Genomic DNA, 13,216 nt, shown 5'->3' with positions numbered 1-13,216 from the left:
AATTACTACACTGTACACCTGAAACTAATATAGTGTTACATGTCAATTATACTTCAATTAAAAAAAATTTTTTTAAAGATCTGTTACAGCATCCTTTCCTGTAGCTATAATGGAGACAAAAATTTTTTTTAAACTAGTTAAGAAACATAACATCATCTCTGCTGCCTTAAATATAGTTAGAATGGTATACTTTACTTAAAGGAAGACTCGTATTCTAGAAAGCTTAGCTGTTCTAACTTAGCTTATAAATTTAATGTGATCCTGATCAGAAACTCAGTGGAGGTGTTTATATATTTGTGTCTGGAGACTTGACAGTATTTTCAAGTTCTCAGAAGAATAAAGCTCGGAAAATTAAGTTAAGAAACGTTTTAAACAGCAATGTGGAGTAATGTTTTAGTTTTAATGGGAAAACTTTGTAAGCCAACAGTATTTAAAATAGTTTGGAACTGGCACAACAATAGATGGCCAGATGAATGAAACAGATTAGAGTATCCAGAAATAGATCTAAGAATAAATGGAAAATTCTTTCTATGACAAAGTAGCATTTCAAGACAATGTGGAAATGATGAATTTTTCAGTAAATGATACTGGGGCAGCAGGCTGGAGATTTGGGGAAAAAAATTCAGCTGAATCCCTAGCTCATACCTTTAACCAGAATAAAATCTGCATGTATCAAAGGTTTAATAATAATAAATGAAGCCATAAAGATATGAAAATAAAGCATGGATGAATATATATGTATGTATGTGGGTATGTATGCATGTGTGTTGTGTATGTGTTGTAAATGTTTATTACATATTTTAATCTTGAAGTGTGGAATACCTTTCTGAATACAATACAAAACCCAGAAGTCATGCAATAAGAGAATGAGATACTTGAGACAAAAAGAAAGAAATACGTGTGTTTATAAGATGTTTGGTTAAAACACACAAACCCTTAAACAGAATCAGTATTTAATCTGAAGGAAAAGCATGTGTAATATTGTAAGACAGACCAAAAGGTTTACTCCAAAGAGCCCTTATAAATTAGAAATAAAAGATGAATAACTCAGTAGCTAACTTATGGAAAGATGCTCCATGTCAGTAGTAATCAGAACAATGAATATTAAGACAACAGTGAGATACCAGTTTTAGTCCTCATTAGATTGACAAAAATGAAAAAGACTGCTCTATTAGGAGAGGTGTGACCACTTGTTGATAGGAGTACAAATTAATAGAACCTCTTAGAAGGTAACTCTGTTAGATCATTGAGTATATGTAACCTTTAACTCAACAATTCCAGTTCCAGAAATCTGTTCTTTGGAAATCACACAAATTAGAGGGTGGGTGTGGTGGGGGGAAGGTAGAAAGGATATTCACTGCAGCATTGCTTGGAAACCACCTAAGTACACATCCACAGAGGAAGAGATTGATTAAATTAATTATTGTGGCCATTTAAAAGAATGAGACAGATCTACGTTTGCATCCCTAGAAAATTTGGAAGTATATGTACCATGATGTTAACAGTGGGGAGTAAGACTAACACCACACACAAAAATTAACTCAAAATGGATTCGAGACCTAAATGTAAGACCAGACACTATAAAACTCTTAGAGGAAAACATAGGAAGAACACTCTGACATAAATCACAGCAAGATCTTTTTTGATTGACCTCCTAGAGTAATGGAAATAAAAACAAAAATAAACAAATGGGACCTAATGAAACTTAAAAGCTTTTGCACAGCAAAGGAAACCATAAACAAGGTGAAAAGACAACGCTCAAAATGGGAGAAAACATTTGCAAACGAATCAACAGACAAAGGATTAATCTCCAAAATATATAAATAGCTCATGCAGCTCAATATTAAAAAAACAAACAACCCAATCCAAAAATGGGCAGAAGACCTCAATAGACATTTCTCCAAAGAAGACATACAGCTGGCCAAGAAGCACATGAAAAGCTGCTCAACATCACTAATTATTAGAGAAATGCAAACCAAAAGTACAATGAGGTATCACCTCACACCAGTTAGAATGGGCAACATCAGAAAATCTACAAATAACCAATGCTGGAGAGGGTGTGGAGAAAAGGGAACCCTCTTGCACTGTTGGTGGGAATGTAAATTGATACAGCCACTATGGAGAACAGTATGGAGGTTCCTTAAAAAACTAAAAATAGAATTACCATATGACCCAGCAATCCCACTACTGGGCGTATACCCAGAGAAACCATAATTCAAAAAGACACATGTACCCCAGTGTTCATTGCAGCACTATTTACAATAGCCAGGTCATGGAAGCAACCTAAATGCCCATCAACAGACAAATGGATAAAGAAGATGTGGTACATATATACAATGGAATATTACTCAGCCATAAAAAGGAACGAAATTTAGTCATTTGTTGAGACATGGATGGATCTAGAGACTGTCATACAGAGTGAAGTAAGTCAGAAAGAGAAAAATACCGTATATTAACACACATATATGGAACCTAGAAAAATGGTACAGATGAACCAGTTTGCAGGGCAGAAATTGAGACACAGATGTAGAGAATAAACATATGGACACCAAGGGGGAGAAGTGGTGGTGGTGGGTGGTGGTGGGATGAATTGGGAGATTGGGATTGACATGTATACACTGATGTGCATAAAATGGATGACTAATAAGAACCTGCTGTATAAAAAAAATTTTTTTAAATTAAAAAAAGTGGGGAGTAAGAATGCCAAGAGATAAATTTCCTATTTCATATATTTATGTCTTATTTGAATTTTTAATAGGATAATTGTATTAAAATGGCTTATGTTTCTAGTAAATAAATACTTTAAAGAATAAAAAAGTGCTGCCACTTAACGTTGACTTAAAGTTTATTCCAAGTATTTATCATTCATTCAGCAAATATTTATTATTCAGTGCTTGCTAATTGCTGTGAGTAGCACAGGGAAATAGACAGTAAACATAGTAAGTAAATAATGTATGTTGTGCTATGGAGAAAGGAAAGTCTGTAGAGTAAGGTAAGGAAGAGTGAAAATACAGTTTTCAATGTAATAGATCTCATTAAAAAGGAGTAAGTCATTTGAGCAAGGAACTGAAGAATTGGAAGGAATTGCACCATTTACTGTAGTTCATGTGATTAAAATTAAACATTTCAAGATGGAAGTATTCTAACTCCAGGCTTGCAGAACTGTGTGGCGATCCAGTTTTTCTAACTGTTTTAAGTCTGAATTCTTAAAAAGAATCTCAGAATTCTATGTTGAATGTTGAGAGGTTCTCAAACATTACATGCATAAATAAGAATCACACAACACGCTGATTTCTGTGCCCTGTACCTAAGCAGTTGAATCAGATCTTCTGCATTTGGAAGGCAGCTATACTAATCCCTATACCACCAGTGCCTCCAGATTTTCTGCATTTGGAGCCAGTGGAATGTGCATTTTAAACAAGCACCACAGAAATTTTCATGTAAATAGTCCCAGGTCCACACTTACGCCTTTGAGATGAGCCTGCTTCACTCCGCCTAGCAAAAGACAGCTCCCTCATTATTATTTTTGAATGTGTGAGCTCTTGTGTTCAAGTATATGTCGTTAACATGACTTGTTTACTTTTTTAGGTCAAAGGCAATTGTTTGTTTTTTTCTCTCTTTAAAGGTATCATCAAATGGTATCCAGTCCACTCCTCTAAATCTTGCAACATATTGGAAATGTAGTGCTGGCACCACAGATCTTAGAGTGGATTATAAGTACAACCCAGAAGCTATGGTGGCACCAAGTGTGCTTTCCAATGTACAGGTGGTCGTACCAGTGGATGGAGGAGTCACAAACATGCAGTCCCTTCCCCCTGCAATATGGTAAATTAAGTAGATTTCTGAATTCCCACTAAGTTTCTGTTGCAATCCCTGAGTCTTAGAACCTAAGTTCTGAAAGTTGTCTTATAAGGTAGTGTATTTTCCCAAAGAAACCATGCTATAAAAGGTACTGTACATTTCACTAGTCAAGCTACAGTAGCCGCAACCCAAAATAAACAAACTAGTCTTGCTGTCCCCACCCAGACTCGAATGATTCAATACAACTTTACCCTTAGGCAAAGTATGTCATTTCTCTAAACTTTCTTTTTTTTCGTTTTAAAAATAAAGATATTATTTTATAGGATTAAATATAGCGTCTAGCATATCTATAGGAATACCTATCTGGTTAGTCTTTAGTATTAGTTTTTACATCTCTTAACTACCTCTCTTGTTCCCTCCATTAATATTAGTATAGACTCTAACCACTCTTCGTTTATATTTGCTTCACCGTTTAGTAATAAAACTGTGTTTTCCTTGAGTAATGAAGATACCGGGTCACCTATGCATTGTTTTCCTTTCTCTGATCAGTAGAAATGAAAAGAATTTACATAATTTGGTAAATATCCATTTATAAAGATAAGAGTATTATATTTATATTACTCATAAACACATTTTCACCAGGTGATACTATTCAAAGTAAATCTAGCACCATAGTTCTAGTGAAATATTTAAAATGTATTTATTGAGTGTTAACTTATGTACAAGGTACTATTCTAGACACATTATCTGAAAACATTTGTTCTTACAGGAATGCAGAACAGATGAAAGCCTTTTGGAAACTCTCTGGTATTTCAGAAAAATCAGAAAATAGAGGTAAGTGTGTGCATGTTTTTTTCGTTGTTTATAATGTGATGTCACATGGATTTTTTCGGCATGTTTATGGAAAATTTTCTCCTGGAATTTCATGCCTTCAATTCTAAAACTGACCACTAGGTGGAAGTTAATACCTTATAATAAGAGTGGACCAGTTGAGATTCAGAACACATTTTTTTCTTCTAGATTGAATATGCTTTCTCTGAGAAAAATAATATTTTGCTATAGCTTTATAAATATTATATAAATGCTTCTTATGTTCACATGCTACCATTAATAGAAGATACCTAATAAAGTAAATTTATAGAAGTCTAGGTAACCTGATAATTGAAACTGAAAACTAATTGATACTAATTAACACACTCTTTAGCTCATTCTTGGGGTCCTCCTGGCCTCCCAGAAATCATGCAGAAGCTTCCCGGCCTTAAAAAGCCCCTCTGTCTTTTCTCTGTCAGGAGAACCTTACCTTGGTCATTTCCCCTTATTAAAACTAACCATCAACAGCCTTTAATTCTGTGACCATTATTTTAAGGAGAAGCAAGTTAATTGCCTCCTCCCACCATGTCCGCATCTGTGTTCCCAATGCAAAGAAAAAGTCTCTGCGAGTTAGTTGATCACTCCTAGTATATCCCCTAACTCAATTTAGAATACAATTCCCAGGACAGTCAAGACTAACTTTTTTTTTAAATTTATTTATTTTTGGCTGTGTTGGGTCTTTGTTGCTGCGCACGGGCTTTCTCTGGTTGTGGCGAGAGGGGGCTACTCTTCATTGCGGTGCGCGGGCTTCTCATTGCGGTGGCTTCTCTTGTTGTGGAGCACGGGCTCTAGGCGCGCAGGCTTCAGTAGTTGCAGCATGCGGGCTTTGTAGTTGTGGCTTGTGGGCTCTAGAGCGCAGGCTCAGTAGTTGTGGCACACGGGCTTAGTTGCTCCACAGCATGTGGAATCTCCCCGGACCAGGGCTTGTCCCCTGCATTGGCAGGCAGATTCTTAACCAGTGTGCCACCGGGGAAGCCCAAGTCTTTAACATTTTATATGTAGTTTCTCTTAATCAAAGGAGAGTTCTCCTGCCCTCTTTTGAATGCCTAATTAATCTCCAGTTACTTTTCCTATTCAGTAGGGTTTTTTGGCATTTCAAGTTTTGCTCAGCTTTTTCCTTTTAAACATTTTAAGCATAATGTGATCAAAATGTAAAACATATCATCAGTAGTTTTTCTCATAGGTATTTCTGCATAAAAGTCCAGGAACATACCTTGTATTGTCTGTTCATTCAGACCTGCTGTGCTGAACCAGACTTTTACTACTAGAGAATAACACATTGTATGAAATAACCTAGCTAATCTCTAGTTCCTTTGTTCCTGTTTGGTACTTAAAGGTTGCCTATTTTCAAGGGTAAACTGTACTGATTTTTTACTCTAACTGTATGGCTATGGGAGACAAAACTGAAATTCCTAGTTGAAACTGGAAGTAAACCAGAAATGCTACTTGAATTGAGAGTTTACAACCAGTTAGCAAGGAAGAAAGGGTATATTTTCCCCATATTTAATGAAACAGTATTACTGTAAATATTTACCAAGAAGGGAGTTTGTTCTCTTAAAAATAAGACACAAATTTTCTAACCAGATATATTAATAGTTTCCCTCTGCTGTTCAGGTATCAGAGTGTCTATGTGAGGAAATGGAAACATCTTATAAATGTGGTTCTGAGTTGGTTAGTCAGCCTTTAAAAAAAAATCTCCAAATTAGAATACTGTAAAACAGAAATCTATTTCTATTTTGCCTTTATGCCCAGAAGAGGGACAGGAAATAATTCTAAAGTTTAAGGATTGCCAAAGTGGCTGCTCTTGGCCTGTGGTGGAACTTTCACAGAATTGAATTTTGCATATCAAGAACTGTAAAAGTTTAAGGAGGGCTTGGGCAAGCGTTAAGAATTATACAGCAGTTCATCTTCCCAATTGATCTGTGCCACCAGGTACAATAGTATAGGACGGGTCATAGTTATATTTTCTTCCAGATTTCTCTCTGTAGTGTTCAGCTTCTATGCGGGGAATCACAGAATGTCACTCCTACTGTCCAGCAGTTCTTTCCCCAGCCAGAAACCCGGGAATCCTCCTAGGCTCCTCCTCCTTTTCACCCCTTGATTTCAACTCTTAAATATCGTTCAAATTCATTCCTTTCTTTCCTTTCCCTTAGCCTAGTTCAGATCCCCTTTTCCTGTCACCTAGAATCCTAGACTATTTTATTGACCTTCAGGTGGTTTCCCTACGTTGCATCTTGTACCTTTCTGCCCTTCTAAGAGACTTACCTGAAATGTTTGTCTTCCATATCTTAGGTGGTTCCTTATGGTTATTTCTTCTGGTGGTTTGTAAAGATATTTAGAGCTCGTTCCTTGCTGCCAGTCTAGTCTCCTCTTCTGCCACTCTCTTCCACCTGTACCCTCTTCTCCAGCTCTTCTGATGTAGGTGTAGCTCCCTTAAATGCGTCATGCTCTGTCAGGTCTCCCATCTCTACCTGTAGTCACCTTTGCCTGAGATACAGGCCTGTCATCCCCACACCATTTTATGTGCCCATAGCTTTTTTTTTTCCTTAACATTTAGCATGTTAAGAAAATAGCATTTTCTTAGCATTTATAATATTCATAATTATTTACTATTTATGCCACAGTTAGACTGAGTTATGCTGAATAAATGGTTATATTGAAAAGAAAGCCCCTCAGACATAATTGGCATGATGTTAGACCAGTTAAATTTTAAAACAAAGGGTGTTAGCATATGGTATTTGTTTTTCACTTTCTGACTTACTTCACTCTGTATGACAGACTCTAGGTCCATCCACCTCACTACAAATAACTCAATTTCGTTTCTTTTTATGACTGAGTAATATTCCATTGTATATATGTGCCACATCTTCTTTATCCATTTATACACTACCAAACGTAAAATAGATAGCTAGTGGGAAGCAGCTGCATAGAACAGGGAGATCAGCTCCGTGCTTTGTGTCCACCTAGAGGGGTGAGATAGGGAGGGTGGGAGGGAGACGCAAGAAGAAGGAGATATGGGGATATATCTATATGTATAGCTGATTCACTTTGTTATACAGCAGAAACTAACACACCATTGTAAAGCAATTATACTCCAATAAAGATGTTAAAATAAATATATATATATGCGGGGGAAAAAAAAGAAGGGTGAATACAAAATAGTAATGTTGATACAGCTCTTCCCAGTCTTAGCTGTCTTAGCTTCTTTACCTCTCCCGCCCATTATATGGTAGTCAGCAGTCCTTTTCTTTTGACTTTATTCCCACTCATCCCTTCTAGGGCTTCCTTCTGAGCGGCCCTCAGACTTGTCTTTTGACTCATTTCAACATGCATATAGCATAGGAATCTCAATAGTAAATGCCTCTGAAGATTATTATTAATTAAGTCAAAGAGAAGCATGGATGAAGATTACTTAACGAAAATTCAGATTCACTGAATAAAGTCTGATTTGGAAACAGGACATTGATTTGTTTGCTGTACACATTTCACGAATTTGGCATAGGACAGACACAGTTCAGCTTACTTGCTCATTTGCCTTTTTTGGTGTGAAATACATTATCCTGTATAAGTTCTTTGTTCTTTTCCTTGTAGGTTCTGGGTCCCTCAGAGCAAAATTTGATCTTTCAGAAGGACCCAGTAAACCCACAACACTTGCAGTGCAATTCCTCAGCGAGGGAAGTACCCTCTCAGGAGTAGATATTGAACTTGTAGGCACTGGCTATAGGCTTTCCTTAGTAAAGAAGCGGTTTGCCACTGGTAAGTTGGGAGATTTCAAGCTTTATAATGTACATGGGAAACATTTGTATTCTAACATTTACTAAATGACTGTCAAGTAGTTTATAGTCTAAAGGCATGGAAATTTTTTCTTTGACCTTTGGTACAAGGTGCCAGATAGAGACACACCTGGGAGAGAGAGTACTCATGGTCAGTTTAGCTGAACACCTGTGATCTGATTCTAATGTATTGTAAACAGCAGATGGGAACTGGGGTTTGTATCTGTAACCACACTGAAAATATTCTCCTTCGAGTTCATTTGAAATTATAATTGCAAAGGTCTGCTTGGTGTTTTTCAGGACGATACTTGGCAGATTGTTGATGGACCTGGGAAGGTGGTTGGCTCAAGGAAGTAGTACAAACCTGCCCTTCTGCATTATCTGTTCTTTCCAAACACTATTCTAACTTGTATTATGTCTTTAAGAGCTGACTACAAACATTAAATTGCACTTTTGAAGTGAGTCATCGAAAGAAATAGCACTGAAATGATTTTCAACGCTGTAAATGATAAACTGCAATATTCAGGAAACACATTTATTCAGATTGTCAGTAAAATGAAGTTTTTATAGGCTGAAATTTTAAATTATCTTCAGTGTCTGTGGTTTTAGTGTAATATCAGGCCTGAAATTTCAGGAGAGCAAGCACAAAATAATTCAGCTTTCCATAAGTTTTTAGAGTCAGAGATAATTTTGAAATTTTATAAGTTTTGATATTGAATGGATACAGACAGAACGTGAATTCTAAGTTTTGGATAATGTTCATTTATAACACTCAATCAAATTGAGTTTTGTGCCATAATCAGACCAGAGTCCAAGGTGTTTGCAAAATCTATAATTTGATTCTCATATAAACATATTAATAAAGTGTAAATGGTGTTTTATATGATTTTTTTTAATCCTCAAGTGCAATGTGTTTTAAAATAAGCTTGCAAAAGACAGCAGAGAAATTTACTTCTGCAGTTAACTTTATAGAAGTTGTGATTGTTTTGATGAATTAATGCTGTAGATTTAATTTATTTTTATATGGATTGCATAATGTGTGCCTTGTAAAACAATAACAAAACCCAGAAATGTGCCTATCTAGTTTGTGTTCATTAATGTGCCTCACTTTTTTCCTAACAGTCTGGATCTTCTATTCGGAATCTTAAAGTAGTCAAGGATTTTTACAAGATAATTGCAATTTTCATAAATACCTTTGGCCGCAATTGGGAAGGGAGTTCAGAATAACTAAAGGACAATTTATACTTAAGAACCCTGGCTCGCTTCTTTAGTGATACACTGTAGCCACTAGAGAAATAACTAATGGCATATGTTTACAGGGGAAAAAATTACCTTCAGATATTCCACCTTAACCTCATCAGAAAGTTCTGCAAAGCCGTAATGATAAATTGGTAACTGGTATTTTAACTCTCCATTTAACATTTCCCTTCACTCTGTTATTGGAAATCTGTACATTTATTTCCTGAATGTGTTGTGAGCATGAATTTTGTCGTAGTTTGTGAGGAACACTTTAGAAAAGATTAGTTTTGGCATTTTCAACAATTGGAAAAATTACCGATTTGTATGTTCTTGTTCTTACTTAATTGTCACCTGCTAAAAATAGGGAAATTATTTGAAATGATGGATTGGGTTAAGCATTTCTTAATATTACTAATATTAAATAGTAAAAATCCTAACTTTATAGCAAATCCTGATTAATTGAAGGAATTAAATATTTTGGACACAGTTTCATAATTTACAAATGGGAAATTTATTTGTAAGTACCAGTGTCCTGCATTTTGCATAGAAGTAATAAAATGTGTTATATATGATAATTTATATAAAACCACTAATTGTTCTGTTAAGCTTAACAGAAAATAAAACCCCTCCTACTAGACATTTATGTAACATCTTGCGATATTAAATACAGCAGAAAATCTACTCATTAGTAATATATGTAACACAATATGTGCTTTTTAATATATCCATGTTAGCCCAATTCTAAATTTAGATTTGACTAAAGCAGTACATAAGAGAATTTGCTAAAATTTTCATCTTTACTAAATAGTGGACAAAATTAGAATTTCTAACTTATATTGTACTCTTTTAAATGCCAATTACAGTCCCTTACTGGAATCTTAACTGTAACTGCTTTGCAGTCAAACTGCTTTTATTGGGCAGTTAATGTTTTATTGTTGGAACTTAGACACCATTATACTCACCATGTTTGTTTTTAATCGAGTATTACCTTACAATGTACAAACTAGTGAAATGGTTAAACTTCTGCACTTTCCTAATTACCACAGTCTTCATACCAAGTGCTGATACATAAATTTGTATTGGGTGCAGGTTACAATTTTGAAGCCATATGAGTTTATATTGATTTTTTCATTTAAAAATCCACTAATGGTGTAAAAAAGACCAATAGATTTTCAATCGGAAATGTATTTAGCAAGCTGGTTCTTGCTTATGTATAGGATAAACTTTGTAGCTGCCTCTTTAACCAAGAACTTGTAAACACAGAACTCTAACAAATGTGAGTTTTTAAAAATTGTTATTTACTACTTTGAGTTGTAATTAGAACAAGGCAAATCTTACAAAATTTTGTAAATATTTTTGATTTTTTCATAAAAATGTAAATTTTACATAAAAGTTGTGCCCTTAATAAACATGTAATATATAATTTATCAGTTGGTTTGTGTGTTTTTGTACTCTTGTTTATAGTAATAATAGCTATATCATAGACTTTAGGACAAGGCAAGCTAGGTAAGCAATGAATAATTGGTGTTGAACTTTGTATCACCATTTAGACAGGCATATAGATTGGTCTCTTATTTAGTTTTAACTGATCATATAGGAAAACTTCATTTGGACTATAACCCAAAAGTATAGAAATTGTTTAATAAGGATTATTTTTATTTGTTTCTAAATATACTTAAATTGATGTTAAGCTTTAGCAAAGACTTTCCTCCTGACAAGTTGCTTAGGAACACAGCGTTACTCAGTTTTAAAACCATACTCTTTCAAGGAGGTAATCAGGAACATCAAGCCTCTCAGAAACCAGCGCATTTAGAAAGGAGCAAAAAAAGGAATTGGAGGGCTTCCCTGGTGGCGCAGTGGTTGGGAGTCCGCCTGCCGATGCGGGGGACATGAGTTCGTGCCCCGGTCTGGGAGGATCCCGCATGCCGCGGAGCGGCTGGGCCCGTGAGCCATGGCCGCTGAGCCTGCGTGTCCGGAGGCTGTGCTCCACAACGGGAGAGGCCACGGCAGTGAGAGACCCACGTACAGCAAAAAAAAAAAAAGGAATTGGAAAAAAATTTCATCCTAAATATTGAAAATTTTGCTAAATCTATGTCATGAAAAGGAGCAGTTTAGTTCATCTAGGTCAGGTTGGGGAACCTGTGTACCAAACAGGTAGCACTCTTACCATTCATACCATAGGCTTATCTTTTTTCTTCATTATTCTCTTTTTCCACTTGCACTGCTCCCACCTGTTCAGAGTGAATGATGCTAGCTGCTGTGATAAATAAGATCCCGGGAACTTAACACTGTAAACTAGTATGTTGCTCACGTCATGGTTCTAAGGAGGTTGGAGGAGGAGCCCTGCTCCATACAGTAATTCAAGGACACAGGCTCCCTCCATTTTTGTGACTCTGCTCAAAATCCTCTCCATTTGGCCAGTGGATGGGGAAGGAAGGAAACTGGGAGTTTATGGGCCAGGTGCAGAGCTGGCGTCACGACCTTTGTTCACATTCCTCTAGCCAGAACTTGATCTGTGCTTCCAACTAACTAACTGCAAGGAATGATGGGAAATACATAGTGTGGTTGTGTGCCTAGGAGGAGAAGAAAGCATATTTTGACAAACACAGTAATCCTCTGGCATGCATCCTGCCCTTTCTCCATTTGGTCATCTTTCGTTATTCCTTCTCCTAAATGTGCGTTTAATGGTGTCTGTGGCTTTCAGTACTAAAGGTTCATTCCATCCTCTCTTGCTATATGTACATATTTTACCCCTATTTAAAAATATATCTGATTATTTCCATATTTCTTCTAATCATATATGATATTTATGATTATTTATGATAACTCAGAAACCACTGCTTATCTTTAGCATGCAGTGTTTCATCTGCCAGTAACTTTTAACTGCAGGTAGCAGAAAACAAAACTAAGAATGGTTTAAACAGATAAAGACAAGTTTTTTTCCACATCACAAAGTCTGCAAGTTTATCTGTTGCTGGTATTGGACAGAACAAGTGATTCTTTTGGCTTTTTCCTTATGGTTGCAATATGGCTGCCACAGCTTCCAACTACATATTTACATCCAAAGCTGGGAGGGGGGCAGTTCCAGGTATATCTGTCCTTTTTGTCAGGAGATTTAAAGCTTTTCCAGCACATTTCTGCTTACTTCCTATTGGCCAGAATTGTGTTAAGAGGCAGAGAAAGCAACTAGCCTTTATTTTTAAGTGAGTAAAGGAGAGGGGGCTGGGAATGGCTGAAGGTGAATTGGCCAGCAGGTCAGCCACCAGATTTCTGACTAGTACAGGTGTATTTCCTTATAGCATATTTCCAATTAAATCTCTGCACTTAGCCCAATCAATTTATTTGACAATTTTAACCCAGCAATGAGCAGGGTGAACTTGAGAAAGTATTCTAAATCTTCTCCATCTTTAGAAGAGTGAATCAGTGTAACTTTCCTAGAGAGCAATTTGAATTCAAAACCTTTAAAAACCTTATTTATCATTTAAACTATAATTCATCACTGTTGGGAATTTGTCATAAGAAAATAATAAGAA

The 13,216-nt window shown here is 36.0% G+C and overlaps 1 protein-coding gene across 1 annotated transcript in view; it reads left to right on the top strand.

The window, feature by feature from the left end:
* FCHO2 (FCH and mu domain containing endocytic adaptor 2) overlaps positions 1-8,920 on the top strand; it is a gene marked incomplete at its 5' end in the record, with an annotated part of 111,858 nt that extends 102,938 nt beyond the window's left edge. Inside the window, 4 exons of the mRNA XM_079703345.1 lie at positions 3,626-3,825; positions 4,571-4,635; positions 8,263-8,427; positions 8,745-8,920. Of these exons, the coding sequence (XP_079559471.1) occupies positions 3,626-3,825; positions 4,571-4,635; positions 8,263-8,427; positions 8,745-8,767 (453 nt within the window). The 3' untranslated portion in view covers positions 8,768-8,920. The remainder of the gene's footprint in view (positions 1-3,625; positions 3,826-4,570; positions 4,636-8,262; positions 8,428-8,744) is intronic.
* Positions 8,921-13,216: the final 4,296 nt, after the last annotated feature.

This window comes from Hyperoodon ampullatus (assembly GCF_949752795.1).
Source record: "Hyperoodon ampullatus genome assembly, chromosome: 4".
Classification (NCBI taxonomy): Eukaryota; Metazoa; Chordata; class Mammalia; order Artiodactyla; family Ziphiidae; genus Hyperoodon; species Hyperoodon ampullatus.
Note: the sequence above shows the minus strand (reverse complement) of the source record. Positions and strands in the feature narration are given on the sequence as shown.